This window comes from Poromitra crassiceps (genome assembly GCF_964638095.1).
Source record: "Poromitra crassiceps genome assembly, chromosome: 25".
Classification (NCBI taxonomy): Eukaryota; Metazoa; Chordata; class Actinopteri; order Beryciformes; family Melamphaidae; genus Poromitra; species Poromitra crassiceps.
The window spans coordinates 21,226,155-21,248,671 of NC_139649.1; the positions used below are offsets into that span (position 1 = coordinate 21,226,155).

Genomic DNA, 22,517 nt, shown 5'->3' on the forward strand with positions numbered 1-22,517 from the left:
CATAATTCTAACATACATAATACAAGACATTCAGATCACCCCCCATATTGTCTCACTACCAATAACCAATTTTCAATACGCTACAGAGCCGCCATATTACGGAACACATACTGTATATCAATATTGCCAATCATCTCTCAACTCATTTAAATCCAAACTTACGACCTCTCTGATGAGTCACGCATGGCCCCCCTCATACATGACACATACACCTCACATTATCCTGTCACTTATTTTGATTGCTTTTTGTGTTTTTCCTTTTCTGTTCTTTTTTTACTGTTGATTTTCTTTTCTTTGTCTTATTTGTTTTCTTGTTTCCTTCTTGTTTCTGTTGTATTGTATGCTTTGCACACCTGGATTGTATTGTATTGTTATTATTTTGGTTTTCTGAGGGTAGAGACCCTGCACATTATTTTCCTGTTTGCATTTTTTTTTTCCGTTTCACTTTTTATTGTGTGGAAATAAATAAAACTAAAAACAAAATTACAAAAGTGTCTCTGCACCAATGTCACGGGAGACAAGTGGTGCGTAGTGATTAAAGTGACACGGTCCTACCTGTGCAGGCGCACTCTGTCCGACGTGAAGAGAAGATACTCGGAGACATTACGGCCCGTGATGTCCACCAGGATGTCCCCCGTCACCACCTTCATGAGGGGGGGCCGGCCGCCCACCCCGCTGGGGCAGGAGAAGCCCGTCCCCTGCATGGAGCAGGTACAGCGCACTGGCTCGTGGATGGACAGGGGGAGTGTCGGAGGAGACGTCACCGGCTCTGACCAGAAACAGAGCAGGTACGAGGAGTTATAGTTGCCTCTGACTCAAAATGAACAACATTATTTGTAGATTTTTACAAAATATGAGGTTGTGTGATTGTATGGGGGTTTATGCATGCCAGGCACAAATAGTAGCTGCCAATAATTCTAAGTAAAGTAAAGGTAAAGTCCCACAATGTGTGAAATTTGTTCTCCGCATTTGACCCATCCCCTGGCGTGCACCGCGCTCGGGAATCATATGGTGATCTAACCCTCCAATTCCAACCCTTAGATGCTGAGTGCCAAGCAGGGAGGCAAATGGGTCCCATTTTTATAGTCTTTGGTATGACTCGGCCAGGGATCAAACTCACGACCTCCCAGTCACAGGGCGGACACTCAGACCACAAGGCCACTGAGCTGGTCAATTCTAACAATCCATGCATTGTCTGGGAAGTTTACTAATCAAAGAAAACGACTAAATAGAGCTTCAAATACTTTCCTGTAATTGTGTACTCATTTCACTCAATATCATATGTGTCTTATGTGGCAGCAAGGAGTTGGCACTAGTTTTACAACTCGAATCAAGCTCAAAGTCTTGACATCTTCCTCTATATTGAGCTGGTCGACCATTCAAATCTGAACAGAGACCGGCAACCGCTTTTGAGATGAGGAACAACTACAAATACCGTTGGACAGCGGTGGCGCAACGGTTAAGAGAAGCGAGCTTGTGACGGGAAGGTCGTCGGTTCAAAACCCGGGACCGGCAGGATAAATTTGGGTGAGGAAAGTGAAAAGGCAGCGCCTGCCCCTCCCTCATTACCACCACTGAGCTGCCCTTGAGCAAGGCCCTTAACCCCAACCGCTCCAGTGGAGCTGATCAGTGGCCAGCTGATCAGACTGTGGTTGTACTGGTCAGCTTCCAGGTATGAATGTGTGTGAATGTGAACAGGGCACTGCTGAAAAAGAGAGCATTGCTCTCAGTGAGACTCTCCCTGTATAAATAAAGGTTAAATTAAACAAAACAAAACAAGAAGCGTGGATAGAAAAAACATTCCGCCTCCATGTTCGATGTGGCTGTGTGTTGTAGTAGTGCGAGAATTCGGCAATTGGGCGGCACTAGACCCTGGGGTAGTGTGTGTTCCCCAAATCCAAGGAGTCGTCAAGTCCAAATCCAACTGATCGTTAAGTGTGTGTTCCCCAAATCCAACTGATCGTTAAGTGTGTTCCCCAAATCCAACTGATCGTTAAGTGTGTGTTCCCCTAATGCAACTGATCGTTAAGTGTGTTCCCCAAATCCAACTGATCGTTAAGTGTGTGTTCCCCAAATCCAACTGATCGTTAAGTGTGTGTTCCCCAAATGCAACTGATCGTTAAGTGTGTTCCCCAAATCCAACTGATCGTTAAGTGTGTGTTCCCCAAATCCAACTGATCGTTAAGTGTGTGTCCCCCAAATCCAACTGATCATCAAGTGTGTGTTCCCCAAATCCAACTGATCGTCAAGGTTCACTTTATTTGTCTCCCGTGGGAGCAATTAGTCTTGGAGTAAAATATTAAAATGCAGTACATTAAGTACATTAAAAAACACTGTATATGGTGACACGTGAAAAAACTTAGCAAGTTGAGATAGTCACAGTCATTTACACTCCTCACCTTTCGCATCATACAATAGTGCAGTGCAAAATACATGGTTATAGTGTAATAGATTACAAAGTGTGTCTCACATTACATTACCTGCAAGCAAACAAGCATGTTAAACTATACATGCAAGTAAGCAGGCAGATATTAGAGCATGTGAAGCTATCTCAGAGCCTCCTGTCTTTCTGTCTGACCTCTAGGGGGAGCCCATTGATCAGTTTAACTGATAGAGGGACAAATGAATGCTTGTATCTATTGTGGTTACATAAAGGGACCCTGTATCTCCTACCAGAGTTCATCAGCACATACTCAGGGGTTCAACACATGATGGGAGGAGTCAGACAAAATCTTGTTAGCCTGTTGAGTGGTGGACTGCTCAAATATGTCTTGCAGGGTGAGGGGTGCGGGCAGTCCCATGATGATCTTCCCTGCAGTTTTGACCAGGCTAAAGATTTGAGCTTTGGACTTGACTGTGAGGTTTCCAAACCAGCTGGTGATGCCATAACGTAAAACGGACTCGGAAAAAATCGAGATAATATTGCTGCAGACACCAAAAACTCAAATCACAAACCCAAATCTAAGTGGTCATGCCCCGGTTCCCGTAAAGAAATGATTTGTCCCAGGCCTGGTTATGTATCATATTTTGGTGTCATTTGCTATTAGATGCACTTACGATGGATGGTGGTAGGAGGGGCAGCGGTGTAGTTCCACAGTCCGTCCTCGAAGCGGGGGTCCGGGTCGTCCGAGGGGGCGGGCGAGGGAGGAGGGGGTACGAAGTTGGAGAGTGGAACCCCCTGAGTGAAGGAGTCCAGACACATGGAGTCAAAGTAGCGGGCAGCCAGGGTCTTGGAGTTGTTGGCGCTGGGGTTGAGGGTCTGGGCCAGCTGGTCCAGGGTGCTGTTGAAGGGCGTTTTGAGCACGCAGGTGGCACCGACGCCCGAGGGTAGACGCAGGGTGTTGATGATCTTCTGAGGGCTGGCGTCTGGGGACAGCTTACACCTGAGAGGGAGGGGGGGGGGGGGGGATAGATACGCTCCACTTGATGAGGAGTTCTATTTCAAAATGTTATATATCATATTTTTTAAGAAGAAAAAAAAGGTTTATTTTTTCTGAAAATAGAGGATTTACCGTAAATTCCGGACTATAAGACGCACCGGTCTATAAGCCGCGGGACCAAAATTGACTATTTTTTTCTTCTATAAGCCGCACCGGTCTATAAGCCGCGGGTGTTTTGATGTTTAATTACCATATGAAAGGGTTCGTGCACAGAGAGGAATGTCGGGAAAGAGATGGCTGTTTGGGGAAGCTCCCATTTATTAACATTTCAACAAAACAAAACAAAAGTCAGGTCACTAATCCCCAGACAAAATCACACAACAATAGGCTATATGTGCAGCAAACCTGTAACCAGAGAAGTCAAGTCACTAATCCTCGTCTTCCTCTTCTTCCTGCGTACTGAAACCACCAAAGTCCTCATCTTCAGTGTCGGAAACGAACAGGTTCAGGGTGGCTTCGTCAACCACTCTCCTCTCTCCTTCATTGTCACTCAAAACCAACGAACTCCTCTTCGTCACTGTCGGCATCAAACAGCCTCTGAAGCCTCTGACGGCCCTCAGCGCCAGCTGTGGCGGCGTCATCCTCTTCATCCCGCAGCAGTCCAGCGTTTTGGAACCCGTTGGTGATTGTGGATGTTTTCACACTCCTATAATATTCCAGAGACAGTTCCTCCTGCTGCACCGTCCAACGCCTCACCATTGACTCATCGATGCCCAGGTTACGCGCGGCTGCTCTGTTTCCCTCTTTTAATGCGAGATTGACTGCTTTCAACTTGAAAGCTGCGTCGTGTGAATTTCTGCGTACCTTCCCCATGGTAAGTGAGAGTGTTGCTTCAACTGCTCGTCTTGTTGTGAATATTCCTTGATCTTCCTTTGTGTGAATTTGCCGAAGTTTGTGATTTTCTCCTGGTAGTCGGGGGAGGGAGTTGATGGCCGAGTGGCCGTTTGCTTACCGTAATTACCATATGTAAGTGGTCACGCACAGAGGGGATTGTCGGGAAAGAGATGGCTGTTTGAGGAAGCTCCCATTTACCGTATTACCGTAACATTTCAACAAAACAACATAACACAACACCACCGTTGTTTATTTTTACAGTGCACACAGTGTCCGCGGTGTGGTGAAAAGAGGGCAAGAGAGGAAATTAAAACAGAAGTGGATTTATAGTTAGAAAGAGTGCTAAAAAAGAGAGATTTTATTTGTATTTTTTTTTTTTTTTTCTGAAAAAATCCATAGATAAGACGCACCGTTATATAAGCCGCAGGGGCCAAAAAACGGGAAAAAAGCCGCGGCTTATAGTCCGGAATTTACGGTAGTCTGTCAAAGTGTCATCATACTGAACAAAAGCATTGCCTACTACACCTAGAAAAAAAAACATAGTATTTTGAGAATTAATTCTATAAGAGTAGGTGTTCTTCACATAAATTATTAAATATTTTTTTTATCATATCAAAATAACACACAAGATAACATACTAACATGTCTTATAAGCGAACAGCCTGGCCCTGGACGCGGGGCCGAGCAGGCCTGACAGAGAGGGACCAATAGTCAAGAAAGCCGGCAACGTAGTGGGCCTCCATCGCCTTCATTACGAAGCCGGGTCACTTTGCTTGCTCAGCTGAACGTCGCGGTGGTGTGTGAGATGTGTGCCCCGAGACGACGTTGCCAAATGAATAATAACACACTTGATTTGTGTAGCACTTTTCCACAACAGAGCTTACAAAGTGCTTGTATAATAGTAGTAGACACATGCAAACGCAACCGTAACCATATCTTTTTTCTGGGGGGTATGGTGGTGCAGTGGTAAGCGCTGTCGCCTCACAGCTCGAAAGTCCTGGGTTCGATTCCCACCTGGGACGCTGTGAACGCTGAAGGAATGCGTGCCCGTCCGCATGTCCTCGAGTGCCCACCGCCCGGGTGGGGTCGTCAAAAGGGCCTTTCTGTGTGGAGTTTGCATGTTCTCCCCGTGCCTCCCGGGGGTTTCCTTCATATAGGAACCCCCTTCACCAAAAACATGCAATATCCTGGTTGCTAATGTGGTTCCTCCTCTGGTCGTTAAGGGCGCCTGTTCAGAGGGGAACTGGTTGGAATAGCGTGAACCTCCCACGTGCTCCCATGTCCTACCGATGAAGCTTCCTCTGTCAGGTGAAAAGAAGCGGCTGGCTAACTGCCCATGTCTCGGAGGAAGCATGGAGCCAGTTTCGGCTCTCCCCAGATCGGCAGAGGGTGGAGTAGCAACCAGGATAAATAAATTAAATTAGCACTAATGGGGGATAAAAATGGGATAAAAAATTGGGGGCGGGGGGAAAAAACAAACAAAAAAACAATTATCTTTTTTCCCACGGGGTCACCCCCCAACCCCCCATGACTTACATATATCCTCATCTCCCTCGTGCTGCACTATGATCCCTCAGTTTGTACGAGTAATTATTGTGAAAATGGTCAAAAACAAAACAAATGCTCTTCCTGGAATGTGTCTGACCTGTACTGGGGTCTGTCTTCGTTGGCGTAGGGGATGAAGTTGCCTCTTGGTTGGGTGTAGTTGTGGTACTGAGACGGGGACAAGATCAGGGGCGGTAAGTCTCCTGCAAGACAGAAGAAATAGCTCGTTCATCTACAGTACCAGTGCTGCCTTTTTTGCATGTTATTTTCAAATGCAAAGTACCATTATGTATCAGTATCTGCCTAACAATGCAGAGAGCTTAGCATGGTTTTAGTGCGGTTCAACAAGTGGCAATAGAGAGAGTAGTAAAACAGACATTCAAAAATAGGAACATGTGGTGGATGATTACTATAAAGTAGCCTGGTAAACCAACCAGAACTCACATTTAATTTGGTTCTGCGGGACCGTCTGGCCTCAAGCCCTGGGAGGGCTTTAAGCAGAAACTGCAAAGTGGGAGAGCCAATCAGTGACTGCGCTCAGTGCCCTGTGATTGACAGCGCAAGTTGGCCAATCAAGAACGCCACTAGCACTGCACTAACAAATCAATAATGGCCGCCTCCTTGCCTGATCGCCTCGAGGAGTAATGTCAATGTTCGTCTAGTTTAAACAGCCATAAAGTGCAGTTATTGCAGAAATAGACTCAATAACAAGTACAGGAGTATCGCCGCAACTATATAAAATATGCTTTTGCCGTTCTCCCGAGTGGATTTGGGTTTGACTGGATCCAACGCTGATTGGCTGAAGGAGTTGTCTGTCAAGGCAAGTAAACCCGCCCCAACCTCCACCCACTGCAAAACACTGGGTGTAGGCTTCAGGCCAGACGGGAACGAAGAACGAAATGAAATGTGAGTTCACGTGAGCGGCTTGTTTACCAGGCTATAAAGTGTGTAATAACTAGAAGTCATCTATGGTCTCACCGATGGAAGGGACAGACAGAGCCACGGTCATGGCCACGCAGACAAAGAAGGCAGGTAGCAGGATCTGAGAGAAGAGGCCCTTGGTATTCCTCTTGGCACAGTGGAAGCGCTTGACGATGAGGCCGTGAAACTGGCGAAGCTTTAACCACACCAGCCGTCCAGCTTGAAGCTGCCCTGCCCCTCCAGGACCTCCGGCTGTGGGGAGGAGGGGTTCTCTGCGTCCCCTGGAGGTGAAGGAGATGTCAGATGTGGGGGGAACAGGAAAATAGCAGATTGGATGTATCTAATAAGTTGTTACAATGCATGTCTGCACAACATCTAGACGTCAAGTCTGTACAGTACATACAGTACTGTATGTATGGCGTTCTGCACATTTCGCTCATTGCTAATCTGTATATATAGCACATATATCTTCATTTTTACATTTATTTTAATGCTGTATGATATTTCATATATATTTTTTTTTTCATATTGCACATATTCTCCATTGATTTATTGCTATATGCTATATGATGTTTTTCACACCTTGCATACACGCTGTTAATTCATACATTACATTTCATTCATCTAGGGCAGGGGTGGGCAACTATTTTTCATTGGGGGCCACATGAGAAACCCAGATTGTCGCTGGGGGCCAAACAAATATTGTCATACCGTAACCCATGGATGGGCAACTTTGATGATAGAGAGGGCCACAAAAAAGATTTCCTCGCTACCAGATTTTGCTGAGGGCCGAACGGCGCCGGCGCGAAAAATTTGGGGCATTTGAAGCCACGTTTAGAGGAATAACTCATTTTAAATGAACAGTTGTGATGTTATTATTCAGTCTTAACCACCAATATTTGATCCTTTTCTCACTCACTCCTATGTCACCACCTGCTCTCCCTGCAGTGCTTGAAATTAACTTTTTTGACCACCAATATGGCTGCTAGATTTTAAAGTTACCAGCCAATTAGAATTTCCACTAGCCGAAATGTTTTTCTTGAAATAAACCAGAATATGAGTGGGTTAATTTAAGCATAAGTATCACTTAGTGGCCCGGGATTCTTAAAGCCTGTGTTGAGGGTCACACGAACAAAAATGCACTCTTGAAGCTAAACAAATCCAAAACCAACGAGTTCATTATTTAAATTTCTACTTCAATGTAGAACGGTCATTTCTTACACATGAGATTACTTTTAGCCTTTTAGTCATAAAGAGTATTGAAAGATATTCCATATTCCAGACTGAAATGCTATAACAGAAGTGGAGTATTGGCCAGAATAACATGAACATTTTGGACATTTATTCAGCGGGTATTCAGGTGCACTGTAAAAATACAAATGTATCTTTTTTTTGCAATTCCATCGCGGGCCACATGTGTGATCTAGGGACTAGATGACTAGATTCTAGTCATACTTAATTATTCTGCTGTCTATTCTGGTGTTGTCAAAATTCCAGATGGTTTCTGTTTCCTCATTTGCTCCATTCTTATTTTATTTGGTCTGTACATTACTCTACTCCAAATTTCCCCACAGGGATAATTAACATTTGGTCTAATCTCATCGATCTTAAATTTCAGAATACTTTTACTTTTACTGTAACCGTATTATCTGAGACAATCTGAGCAGTCGGGGCAAAATCCAGAAATGGAAAAAGCCTTCCATTTCTCCACTGTGCCACCCTCAAATCTCTGGGTGGCAGCTGTCATAACGCTCACAGAGCGTCTGACGCAGCACATCTCCTTCTCTCACCCCTCAGGCTGGCCGAGTCGGATTCTTGGCCGTTGTCGAAGAGTGGACAGTACTCTCCGTAGAAGTCGGCGTAGAGCCCCCCCTCGTCTCCCCTCACCGAGCCGATGGACGAGGACGACTTCAGCGACGCCTGGCTGTGGCTCAGCCTGGAGCACATCATCAGGTTGCTCAGCACCACCTCCGGCCTCTCGCTCTGGGCCGAGGGTCCGGTGCCCCCCTGAGGCGCCCCCAGGCCCCCCTGAGGCGCCCCCAGGCCCCCCGCGCTTGGCTTCCCCACCGAGCTGCCCCCCGGGGAGTCCTTCATGTCTGCCAAAGGGAGCAGGAAGGAAGGAGAGGACATTAGCATTTTAACGCGGCGCAAAATAACAAACTGGCAAAAGTCTCAAGTCAGCACTTTAACTCGAGATGATGCACATCTTGCAGAAATCTGTTCTCGTTGAGAAAGTCATAACTAATTGATGAAGCCCGCCGAAAACTTTGTGGAGGTGTTGAGCTGTGAGAGACAGCGTGTGTGTGTGTGTGTGTGTGTGTGTGTGTGTGGGGAAGGGGGGGTCTCACCGGCATCGCTGTTCTCCAGCGACTGGTCCTCCTCAGAGACTTTGAGGAAGACCTCCTCCAGGGTGGTGTCCATCACCCCGAAGCTGGTCAGCGCCAGGCTGTCCAAGCTCTGCTCTAAAGCCTGCGGGGCAGATACAACAGAAGTGACCACCACTATATATCAATCATTTCACAAAGGCCTCAAGCTACACTCTCCAAACCGCTTTTTCAGATATTGAACCAATGTATTTCTTGGCTGTATGGGTGAAATATGTTCACTGTGCATTCTCCGTTGCCTGTTGCTCCTCTGTCTTTCTTCAGGTTGTATGGGTCAGGGGGCTCGGCATCTTCACGTGATGTGTCCAAGAGGATGTCCATGAGGTCCTAGTTGAGCTACCATGTTTGAAACGTCTGTGGTAGTAACCTTTATAGACTATAGCTGATGAACTGCAAGTTACTGCTTCTGCTGTCATTAGTGGTATTGTAACATTGGTTTTTCCCCCCTTTCTCATTTCTCTACCATTCAAATTGCTTGGGGGAAGATTCATCACAAGTTCCCCAATTTCCTGATAAGGTCAATCATAATCCTTTGTGGAAGATGTTAGCATAGCATGTCAGCATAGCAGGCCTTGCTAAGTGTATGCTAGCAGTAACATTAGTTAAGTAGTGATTGGTTCCTGATTTTCTTTTTCATTGCAAATTTTTTGTTATAATATACCATATATAAATAGTCTAAATCCATACTTAAGGGCTATTAACCAGTTTGAACAGCAGGACTACATAAATATGTATGTTTATCCAACATACTGTATAGGCAAATCTTCTCATAATGTGCACCATCCCAGATTCTGGACAAATCAATCAGTCAGTTTTCCATGAAGATACAGGATATTGAGAGTGGCCCACAGACTCTCGCTATGTTGTTCTGCATGTCATGTTAAATGATATCTCTACTAGCGTCTTTGCCGATCATCTTAATATCGTTGTGTACTACGGACCTGGAAGAGCCTCTCGAAGCAGCCCTTCTTCACGGCCTCGGAGGGCAGCACATAGGACAGCTCGGTGTTGGAGTCGGACACCAGCAGGCAGGACGCTACGAACTGGCGGATGAACTGCATGACCCGAGCCTCGGAGCAAGGCGACAGCGACGAGGATGGAGACAGAGACGAGGGAGGCTGCTGCGGCTGGCCGGCCTGCTCTGGAGGACGAGGAAAACAAAGCAAGGTGGATGAGCGGAGGAGGGAAGGAGAGGAGAGAGGCTGAGAGAGGAGAGAAGAACGAGACAGGGGAGCGGAGGAGGGAAGGAGAGGAGAGAGGCTGAGAGAGGAGAGAAGAACGAGGCAGGGGAGCTGGAGACTTCATGAAGGAAAGGAAGGTCATATTGGTCAAACTTACCTTATTAAATACACCTCCTAAGCCGGCAACACGTTGGCGGTTGAACACCGAACTTTTGAAGAATGCAGACTACTGTAAATTTGCCAGACTTGAAATAGATAAATTCCTATCAGAAAATGTCGGTTCTGTAGACGACCCGCGCATCCTCTGGTATGCTTTGAAGGGATGTATTAGAAACACCACAATATATTTTGCCTCTCATCTCAGCAGGATTAAACTTAATAAAATTCAAGAATTGGAATCAACATTAGTCGAGCAGGAGCGGCAGCAGCAAATATCATTTTGTGAAACCAGAAATCTAAATATTCAAGTAACACGTATAGAACTCGACTCCCTCCTCAGAAGGAGAGCTGAATTTCTTATTCACAAAACTAGAAGAAATTATTACTTTAATGGGCCCAGGCCGAGTGAGTCATCTCCTTGCTCAGAGACTGAGACATGACAACAGACACACTATTATTTCTACTATTGTCTCTAGCCATTCAAATAACCCTATCACCAATCCTATAAATAATGAATTTCGTAATTTTTACTCTAGTCTGTATTCTTCAGAAGTGACTCTAGATCACGATAAATGTGAAACCTTTCTCAATAATGTGAACTTACCATCCCTAACTCAGGAGACATCTGAACAGCTACAAGTTCCTATTTCTCTTGAGGAACTTAAGTTAGCTACGCAGGCCATGAAAAAGGGCAAATCACCTGGCTGGGATGGCATTCCGCCAGAATTCTATCTTGCCTTTTGGGATTGCCTGGGTCACCCCATGTTACAGATGATCACCACTTCTATAGAACAGGGCTCTTTTAATAGGGATGCCAACTCTGCCATTTTGACTGTGCATTTAAAACCTAAGAAAGACCCCTCCCTTTGCAGCAGCTACAGACCTCTTTCAATCTTGAATGCAGAAATCAAGATATATGCAAAGGTGTTAGCCATGAGACTTGAAAAACATATGACCAAACTTATACATCACGATCAAACCGGCTTCATTAAAACTAGACAAGCTGCAGATAATATACGTAGACTTTTACATGTGATACATTTCACACAAGACACTCCTTCCCCTTGTGCAGTCCTCTCACTGGACGCCAAGCAGGCATTTGATCATTTAGAATGGGAGTACTTATGGATGACTCTAGATAAATTTGGCTTGGGCACTAACTTCATTAGCATGATTAAAGTTCTCTATGCTAATCCTTCAGCTATGATTATCACAGGCAATATTTTCTCTTCTCCTTTCTCTATCTTCAAAGGGTCCCGTCAAGGCTGCGTACTTTCCTCATCATTATTTGCGCTTTCACTCGAACCTTTAGCTCTAGCAATAAAACAACACCCTATGATCTCACCCATCACATTCTGTAACACTACACATCACATTTCTTTATTTGCCGATGATATTTTATTATACATAGACCATGCCACTACCTCCATACCATATGTTCTAAATATCTTCAAAGAATTTAGTGCCCTCTCAGGTTTTGAAATTAACTGGTCTAAGTCCTCCCTACTCCCACTTAACTCATCTCTTTGCCCTTCCACTTTACCTCCTCACATCCCAGTAGTAAAATCCTTTAAATACCTTGGGATAGAAATTTTCCCCTCTCTCTACATAACCACAACTAAAAATGACCAAGGTATTTTAAATAGAGTGGAAGCCGACTTAGAAAAACAAACTCTTCTCCCACTTTCTCCGCAAGCCCGCATTTCAGTTAATAAATGGACATTTGAATTAATTTCTTCTCCAATATGATACCCCTCTCACCTCCTAAAAACTACTGGGATAAGATTCACGCTCTCATTACAAGATTTATCTGGCGAGGGAAGCGCCCACGAATTAAATTGACTACTTTACAACGTGACAGACAGGATGGAGGACTTGCGTGCCCAACCTAAAGATGTATTTTTGGTCATATGTATTACGCCCATTATCAGTCTGGTTAGACCCCAACATTTCAGTCTCATGGCGAACAATAGAGGAAGAAATAGCTTCTCCACACCGTTTACAAGACCTAATCTACTCTAATTTACCTCTTAACACGTTCACTGCCATTGACGAGTTGACTCGTCAAAAAAAATCCAACGGTTGACTGCCAATGACGAGTTGAGTCGTCAAAAAAAAAAAAAAAAAAAAATTGACGGTGGGACGTGGATCAACGGCCCCCACGTCTCCTATAAAAATATTGGAGCCACCGAACGTGTACAACCCATTCCACCGACCCACTAAGTGGCGACAGTGCTCTCCAGACTAGAAAAAGCTGAGCCAAAACTGCAGGGGAACGCGCGAGGAAACCATTCTCATACTGTAAAATGGATTGGCGAAAACGCTTTCGCGCATTATCGCGCTGGGAGCTGGCGGTGGGGGATTGCAAATTTGCATAATAGATTATGCGTGCAACACACTTTGAAACACGGCAGAAAGCCCACAATCGCACGCAGCTTCATTGCAGCTGAGCTCACAACCGAAACGACTCATGCAGACTCGCCCAAAGAGCAGCCGCCAGCAGCCAGGCAGCACAGACAGGCAGAGCCTCGCTTGTGACAAACGCTGCAAAGCCACCAGAGACACACCCATGGAGGGAGGAGTTTGAAGGAGAGGGGGGTTTCCTGCTGCTATGGAGGAAATTACTGTTCAAAACTATTGTTTAGATGTCTGACGTCTTACGCCAAAAATAAATGGTTAAAGTGACTGTTCTATCGAATTTCACAAAAAGCCATTTATCTCAGAATAAATTTTCAGACGCTGAAACCATGCTGTATTCTACTGCTAATGCCTACATAACTACTAACTCTACAAACTAACTCTTTTAGACAGAGAAAGCACACATTCTATTAGTTCTTTTGAGATCATTTGTGTTCACAAAATCTTAGCAGAAAAGAATCCTCGGCTCTTGAAAGATGAGCCAGAATCCTCAAAAAAAAAACTTGGCAGAACCTACCTACAGTATTGAAACTAGAACGACCGCAACGCGGACTTATGCCTCCGCCATTAGTTCATTCTTGAGTCCAAGTGGATGTTGGAGCCAAATTGGAAGAAATTGCATCAAGGCGTTTCTTTGCAGAATTGGATATTTGAGCCAAATGTGAAGAAATTTAGTCAAGGTGTTACTGAGATATGGCGTTACCGAGCTTGAAAATGGCATTTGTTAGGTCATTGTGACCTTGACCTTTGACCTTCGATAACCAAAATGGAATCAGTTCATCCTTGAGCCTAAGTGAATGTTTAAGGCGAATCTGATGAAATTCCGTCCAGGCGTTCCTCAGATATCGTGTTAACAAGCTTGAAAATGGCGTTTGAGAGGTCACAGTGACCTTGACCTTTGACCTTTGACCACCAAAATCTAATCAGATCATCCTTGAGCCTAATTGAATGTTTAAGGTGAATGTGATGAAATTCCGTCCAGGCGTTCCTCAGATATCGCGTTAACAAGCTTGAAAATGGCGTTGGAGAGGTCACAGTGACCTTGACCTTTGACCACCAAAATCTAATCAGATCATCCTTGAGCCTAAGTGAATGTTTAAGGCGAATCTGATGAAATTCCGTCCAGGCGTTCCTCAGATATCGCGTGAACAAGCTTGAAAATGGTGTTCGTTGGAGGTACGGTGGTGCAGTGGTAAGCACTATCGCCTCACAGCTCGAAGGTCGTGGGTTCGATTCCCATCTGGGGACGAGGTGAGCGCTGAAGGAATGCGTGCCCGTCCGCATGTCCTCGAGTGCCCACCGCCCGGGTGGGGTCGGCAAAAGGGCCTTTCTGTGTGGAGTTTGCATGTTCTCCCCGTGCCTCCCGGGGGCTTCCTTCATATAGGAACCCCCTTCACAAAAACATGCAATATCCTGGTTGCTAACGTGGTTCCTCCTCTGATCGTTAAGGGCGCCTGTTCAGAGGGAGGGGAACTGGTTGGAATAGCGTGAACCTCCCACGTGCTATGTCCTACCGGTGAAGCTTCCTCTGTCAGGTGAAAAGAAGCGGCTGGCTGACTGCCCATGTCTCGGAGGAAGCATGGAGCCAGTCTCGGCTCTCCCCAGATCGTCAGAGGATGGAGTAGCAACCAGGATTGAGAAATCAAATGAGCACTAATGGGGGATAAAATGGGATTAAAAAAATATATATAAAAAAAAAAAAGAAGAAAAAAAAAGAAAATGGTGTTCGAGAGGTCACAGTGACCTTGACCTTTGACCTTTGACCACCAAAATCTAATCAGATCATCCTTGAGTCTAAGTGAATGTTTAAGGCGAATCTGATGAAATCCCGTCCAGGCGTTCCTCAGATATCGCGTTAACAAGCTTGAAAATGGCGTTTGAGAGGTCACAGTGACCTTGACCTTTGACCTTTGACCACCAAAATGTAATCAGATCATCCTTGAGCCTAAGTGAATGTTTAAGGCGAATCTGATGAAATTCCGTCCAGGCGTTCCTCAGATATCGCGTTAACAAGCTTGAAAATGGCGTTCGAGAGGTCACAGTGACCTTGACCTTTGACCACCAAAATCTAATCAGATCATCCTTGAGCCTAAGTGAATGTTTAAGGCGAATCTGATGAAATTCCGTCCAGGCGTTCCTCAGATATCGCGTTAACAAGCTTGAAAATGGTGTTCGAGAGGTCACAGTGACCTTGACCTTTGACCTTTGACCACCAAAATCTAATCAGATCATCCTTGAGTCTAAGTGAATGTTTAAGGCGAATCTGATGAAATTCCGTCCAGGCGTTCCTCAGATATCGCGTTAACAAGCTTGAAAATGGCGTTCGAGAGGTCACAGTGACCTTGACCTTTGACCACCAAAATGTAATCAGATCATCCTTGAGCCTAATTGAATGTTTAAGGTGAATGTGATGAAATTCCGTCCAGGCGTTCCTCAGATATCGCGTTAACAAGCTTGAAAATGGCGTTGGAGAGGTCACAGTGACCTTGACCTTTGACCACCAAAATCTAATCAGATCATCCTTGAGCCTAAGTGAATGTTTAAGGCGAATCTGATGAAATTCCGTCCAGGCGTTCCTCAGATATCGCGTGAACAAGCTTGAAAATGGTGTTCGAGAGGTCACAGTGACCTTGACCTTTGACCTTTGACCACCAAAATCTAATCAGATCATCCTTGAGTCTAAGTGAATGTTTAAAGTCCCTGGAAACCAGAAATATTTCTTTATTATTTAGCATTTTGAGTTCATCACATCACAGGAACCTATGTTAATAAGCCACCAGCCAAATTTGAACGATGATGAACGTCGCAAAGTATATAAATTTAGGTTTGACAGTCTGGCAAAACTCATGAGAAAATCATTATTTTTTAGAGTGTATTTCTCCCGCGGACTGTGTGGGCGTGTCCCATCTGCAGCAGGTTTTCCGAGAGAGAGAGAGCGCGAGACAGAGGGGGGGGAGGGAAACGGAGAAAGAGATCGAATTACACAGCACTCGCGAGTGTGTGTGTGTGTGTGTGTGTGTGTGTGAGAGAGAAAGAGAGAGTAACCTGCGTAACCCGCCTGTGTGTCTCTCGCTCTCTCACTAGTCCCGAGAGAGAGAGAGAGAGAGAGAGAGAGAGAGAGAGAGAGAGGCAGAGAGAAGCACGACGGCACACAGACGGCACACAGAGTGGGAGGGAGACGGACAGCGAGGGAGCGCTGTCACTGGGGGCAGAACGGACAAAAGGAGGGTGGGTGCGGATTGCGCGCGTGTACAAAGGTTATATAGAGCTTATGACGTCATAAGCTCCTGCGTTTTAGCACCTCGCGCACTGCTGTCTTCAATGAGGAAGTACTTTGTAGAATCTTGTAGAAAAGTGGCGATTTTAAGGCTTTGGGTTGAAAGTAATGTATAATAATTTCGGAGGCACAAAATTACTAACATAAGACCCTAAATAACATAGTTAGAACGTTTTTGTGGATTTTGGTTTCCAGGGACTTTAAGGCGAATCTGATGAAATTCCGTCCAGGCGTTCCTCAGATATCGCGTTAACAAGCTTGAAAATGGCGTTCGAGAGGTCACAGTGACCTTGACCTTTGACCTTTGACCACCAAAATCTAATCAGATCATCCTTGAGCCTAAGTGAATGTTTAAGGCGAATCTGATGAAATTCCGTCCAGGCGTTCCTCAGATACCGCGTTAACAAGCTTGAAAATGGCGTTCGAGAGGTCACAGTGACCTTGACCTTTGACCACCAAAATCTAATCAGATCATCCTTGAGCCTAAGTGAATGTTTAAGGCGAATCTGATGAAATTCCGTCCAGGCGTTCCTCAGATATCGCGTTAACAAGCTTGAAAATGGTGTTCGAGAGGTCACAGTGACCTTGACCTTTGACCTTTGACCACCAAAATCTAATCAGATCATCCTTGAGTCTAAGTGAATGTTTAAGGCGAATCTGATGAAATTCCGTCCAGGCGTTCCTCAGATATCGCGTTAACAAGCTTGAAAATGGCGTTCGAGAGGTCACAGTGACCTTGACCTTTGACCTTTGACCACCAAAATGTAATCAGATCATCCTTGAGCCTAAGTGAATGTTTAAGGCGAATCTGATGAAATTCCGTCCAGGCGTTCCTCAGATATCGCGTTAACAAGCTTGAAAATGGCGTTCGAGAGGTCACAGTGACCTTGACCTTTGACCTTTGACCACCAAAATCTAATCAGATCATCCTTGAGCCTAAGTGAATGTTTAAGGCGAATCTGATGAAATTCCGTCAAGGCGTTCCTCAGATATCGCGTTAACAAGCTTGAAAATGGCGTTCGAGAGGTCACAGTGACCTTGACCTTTGACCTTTGACCACCAAAATCTAATCAGATCATCCTTGAGCCTAAGTGAATGTTTAAGGCGAATCTGATGAAATTCCGTCAAGGCGTTCCTCAGATATCGCGTTAACAAACATCCGTACGGACGTACGTACGGACGGCCGGCCGTACGTACGTCCGTACGTACGGACAACCCGGATCCATAATGCCTTCGGCCTGGCTTCGCTAAACGCTACAAATCAATGGGCCCCATAATGTCTTTTCTTTTATCCACTTGGCATAAGGTAGAGAAAGCCACCCATTCTCATGTAAAATGGCATGAAAATAGTCCTATTTTTCATAACTCTGCTTTACTTTCTGGAGGTGTCTCGTTTACTTTTCCTCAGTGGAGTAGTAGGGGTATCCATGTATTGGCTGATGTCTGTAGTGATGAGGGTCTCAGATCATTTAACGATCTTCGAGTAACTTATGATTTACCTGGCTTTTCGTTCTTTTTATATCTGCAACTCAGATCTTCCATGCGTGCATATGGCGTCCCCTGGACCAGTCCCTTAAGATCACATAATCTTCATACTATATTTAATATAGGTGTACACACTACTGGTTTGGTATCCAGACTGTATAACTTGTTACTGACTTCCTCTTCTGGTCATCTTGCTGTCCAAAAAGTGTGGGAGAGAGACCTGGGTCTCAATGAATTTGAGGTGAACTGGTCCACCGTATGGGACAATATAGACAGCACGTCCAAAAATCCAAACCATAAACTAATTCACTTTAATTTCGTACATAGACTTTATCTCACACCAAGAAAACGCAACCTCATGAAAATCATCTCCACCCCTGTCTGCCAAATGTGTAATCTCAACCTTGTCGGATCATTCATCCATATGTTCTGGGAGTGTCCTGGAGTTGTAATATTCTGGCAAAAGATTTCCTCCACATTATCAGATCTGTTGGACGTGCCTGTCCCCTGCTGTCCTAAACTATTCATTTTGAATGACACATCACCTTTTGCTTTACCGTTTTATAAATCTCAGGTATTATTTACAGGTCTAACAGCTGCCAAGAAAATGCTCGCTCTAAGATGGAGTCCTCCACACATTCTCAACCATAAATCATGGATTATGTCCTTCCTGAACATTGTGCATATGGAACTATCAATAGCTCGAATGCACGGAGCTTGTGAAAAAACTTTATTAACATGGACCTCTACAGCAACTAAAGTCAAACAGCTGTTGACCTGATCATTTTTGTTTAAATACTCATTTTCTTTACTTTCTTTGTTGAATGTTAACAGTGTTCTCTGTTTCTTCTAAAACCAACGTGGGGTGGGTGGGGTGGGTCCAGATCGCCACAGGGGTGGGAAAGGGAGGGGGGGGGGGTTGTTTTTGTATTTTTGTCTTTATTCCTATTCTCCCTGATCCCTCCGGGGACATCTCAAAATGTACTTGACATTGTACTGTTTTATGTAACAAAATCATGAATAAAAAAATTGATAACAAAAAAAAATAAGTGCAACTGTGAAGTGCCTGGTTTGCCATGCACAATGTTCTGTGCATGTTTCAGGGTAGGATGCACAATACCCAAATAGGCTTAACTACACCATCAGACCATCAGCAGCCAAATCTGCCCTTCACACCTCCCAGTGTGTATCATCTACTCTGAATCTCTACATGCCAATTAGGGATGCAGCGGTATACCGTTTGAAGGTATACCGCGGTTTGAAAACGTCACGGTATCAAAACCACTAAGATTTGCCGTCATACCTTCCCCACGGTATCAGCTGTTTCCCCAAAACAAAGTGCCCAGGTCGCTTGCAGAGTGCAGCTTACGTGGCCTCTCCCCCTGGCTGCATGCCTACCTAGACTAGATCACAGTAGAGAGGAGCCGCAAGGACCCCCCTGAACTTTCCCCCATCTAAGAAGACGACGTCGGCTGTATGGGAATATTTCGTCTATTTTTGTCCAAGGTTATCATACCGTCAAAAACTCACACCGTTGCATCCCTACCTGCCAATAGGGCAGGCGAGGCCATGCAGCAGCCGAGCCGTGGGCGAGGCCGCGCTGCGGCTGAGCTACGTATGCAAGTTGCAGGGCGGTTGCAGGGCGAATCGAGCGCGCGAGATGCCTAGTTCTGATAAAAAACCTCATTTATTGTCGCAACAGTCGACAGACAAAAAGAAGAAAAAAGTTTAAGTTGTTCTTCTTCTATGCCCCTCCCCCTCCTGACAAATCAATGTCTGCTTCTGACGCGGGCCAATCCTACAGCGGCAATGTCCACCATCCATCCCCTCCTCTAAGGCCCCAGTATGAGCGTCATGTGACCAGCGTCATGTGACCAGGCTGCAGAGGCTCTCTCCTCTACAAAGTGTGCCAGAGAGTGTAACAGGTCTAGAGATAACTCGCAACACCCTTTCATCACATTCATTCCAGTCATACACCCACAGCGGGAACACATAGCAGCCTGCACATGCACACGCACACACACACGCACACACACACACACACACACACACACACACGCACGCACACACGCACACACACACACACACACAAAAACACAGAAATCTTTTTCTCGCCTTGATAGGAATCAGCTAAAACTCTTTCATCAAAACAAGAGAGCTATATGGACTCCCTCAATACCTTGACAAGATTAGTCAAATCTCTGTACTGAAGCACTAAAACAATTTCGGAGTTGAATCACAAACGAAATAATGACTTTGTAAGATCATTTCAACTTTAACGTCAGCATTGCAAAGGAAGCTTTTAATGATGAATCCCTCAAAGCGCTATAGCGGTTTGTTTCCCTCGGCGGTGCCGGATAGCTTTCTCTGCGATGCTTGGTTTGATGTGGCTTTGCTGCTACAATATGCCCAGCCATCATGAGTCTCATTGAGATTGTCAGAGATGATCACTAGCCTATCCACCTTATTGTTGAATGCCCCACTGTAAAAAAATAATTGTGGGTACAAGGTCCGGTTTAACATGACTTATTGTTGCAGCTTGCCATTTCCTTAGTCACGTTATAAACAACTAACCAACGCTGGGGGTCCGTATGGAAACAGTGTTACTCGAAATGGTTAAAAGTTGAATCAATTTGGTCATTTAGTGGCGTTTTACTGCCATGTAAAGTAACTATTACGCTAGCCGCTAGCATTAGCCACAGTAGCCGACTACCCACAATGCATTACGTTATCCCAGCACCCGAACGACACGGCTGGAGAGCAGAATGGCTCTGCTGTAAAATCCTCATAGACGTTCTTTTTGTCAAGTTAAAACAGTCTATTACACCGGAAGCGGAAGAAGCACCCATCATTTTAATAATTAAATATCAAAAGGTGAGCATGCAGGATGTTGAAGTTATCAATTAATGCTACTAACAGGGGCATAATAGACTGTCTGAATATGTGGAGTACAGTCTGGCCAAAACTGGTTCTCATGGTCTAATAGACCTGTGAAATGCATGAAAAACCAGCTACTGTACTTCACTTTGGGGAGGAAAAAGGTATCAAATATCAATGTTCACAAATACTGTCCACCTACCCATATATACAAAAAAATGGCTCTATATGGCCTTTTTCAGACCAGCTTTTCAAGGGTTAAAAACCAGTTACTTCAAATTCACAACCTACAGTATCCCCAAAATGGCTCTATAGAGACAGTCTGCATGTCTGGGAACGCCCATACAGGCTCTAGGAACGCCCACAATAGACGCTGGGTTAGCCTGGGGGCAGGGTCAGGGTGGGGTAAATTCCCCTGTTCTATCCATTCAGCAAAGTTAGAATTTAGCTGATAGCCCAGCCCAGGCAGACACGATCGGGGATTTAACCACCGCAGTAAACGCACATCTGAGCAGACGTCTTGTCTTCTGCTCTAGAACCCCCGAACCTGTAGTTTAGAGCCGCAGCACGTCTTTTGGTGAGTCAGCCCATGAGATATATCGGCGGTTTTACCCCACTCGCGCGCCAGCCGTTTAACATTTTGTGGGCGTTCCCAGACATGCGGCCTGTCTATGATGAGACGTGGCCTCAACCTATGGCGTTTTTCAGACCAGCTTTTCAAGGGTTAAATCGCCTTGTGCCACTTTTTGGCAGTCACATAGTTTCTACCATCAGAGATGGTTTTCCCTAGTTTTTTATATAGTGTGCACAATCAACGCATAATAGCAAGTGTCTGGTGTTGATGATGAGTTTGACACTTTTTGTACATTTGAGTCATTTGAATAAATCAAACTTTAAAGTTTACGTTTTTGCGATTTTTCTTAGATTGCGCTCCTCATCCTCTGAATCATGTGGCACATTCAGTAGTCTCAGTAGTAGCTATTACAGTGACTGGATAATTATTAATTGATAGCTTACTAAAATAATATGCAATAATATATTCAACATTAATAATGAGACTAATACTATCAAAATGTTGTGGATTGTAGCGCCATAATCATGGCTAATGGATTTTAGGCTGGGCTCACATTAGTTAATTCTGTTGCTGGTGTTGTAAAAAGTTTAAATGAATCAGAGATGGGAAGTATGTCTGTAAGATGTCTGTTTCTGGGCCCTCCTTGATCTAACTTCGTCTCTCTCTTTCCTTATATAAAAAAAAAAAAAAAAAAACCTAACCAACCTTGTACCACTAACCTAAACTTGTACCACTGTTCCTTCAGAAGTTGTAGTTGTCACAGACTGTGCTCCATAGTTGATTGTTCTATTGCTGACAAAAAATGTGTTATTGTAAGTCGCTTTGGATAAAAGCGTCTGCCAAATGACGTAATGTAATGTAATGTAATGTAATGTTTCTCTGCACCGTGATTTTCCCACTGGGATGTCATAAATCCCACTGTGACATCATCCGTGATGTCATAAATCCCACTGTGACCTAATCAGTGATGTCATAAATCCCAGTGATGTCATAAATCCCAGTGATGTCATGAATCTCACTGTGACATCATTGGCGATGTCATAAATCCCACTGTGACATCATCAGTGATGTCATAAATCTGATATCATCAGTGATGCTGGTCTCATTGGCCACACAGCAGCCGAGCTGCGGCCAAATAATACCTTCTGTTTGAGACACAGCATACAAGTCAGTGTGGTACAGTGACACATCTGAAGGAATGGCTGTTCAAGCAGGGCATGATGACACGCAGCTCTATGATGCCGTCTGTGAAGGAGACCTGGACACACTGAGGAGCCTGCTGCAGGAAGACCACTTCAGAAGGCAGATCAATGAGAAGTGTTTTTATGGGTGTGGGACCCCTCTGGCATACACAGCCTTGTGGGGTCATGCTGCCTGTGTGGACTACCTGATCACACAGGGAGCACAGGTAGACCTAGCTGA

The 22,517-nt window shown here is 44.9% G+C and overlaps 1 protein-coding gene across 1 annotated transcript in view; it reads right to left on the reverse strand.

Annotated features, from left to right (window-relative positions):
• The window catches only part of LOC310798158 (ATP-binding cassette sub-family A member 2-like), a gene marked incomplete at both ends in the record, with an annotated part of 105,623 nt that overhangs the window by 75,175 nt on the left and 7,931 nt on the right, over nucleotides 1-22,517 (reverse strand). The window contains 8 exon segments of the mRNA XM_083660633.1: nucleotides 556-769; nucleotides 3,058-3,383; nucleotides 5,920-6,022; nucleotides 6,798-6,945; nucleotides 6,948-7,021; nucleotides 8,531-8,836; nucleotides 9,089-9,209; nucleotides 10,066-10,265. Of these exon segments, the coding sequence (XP_083516759.1) occupies nucleotides 556-769; nucleotides 3,058-3,383; nucleotides 5,920-6,022; nucleotides 6,798-6,945; nucleotides 6,948-7,021; nucleotides 8,531-8,836; nucleotides 9,089-9,209; nucleotides 10,066-10,265 (1,492 nt within the window).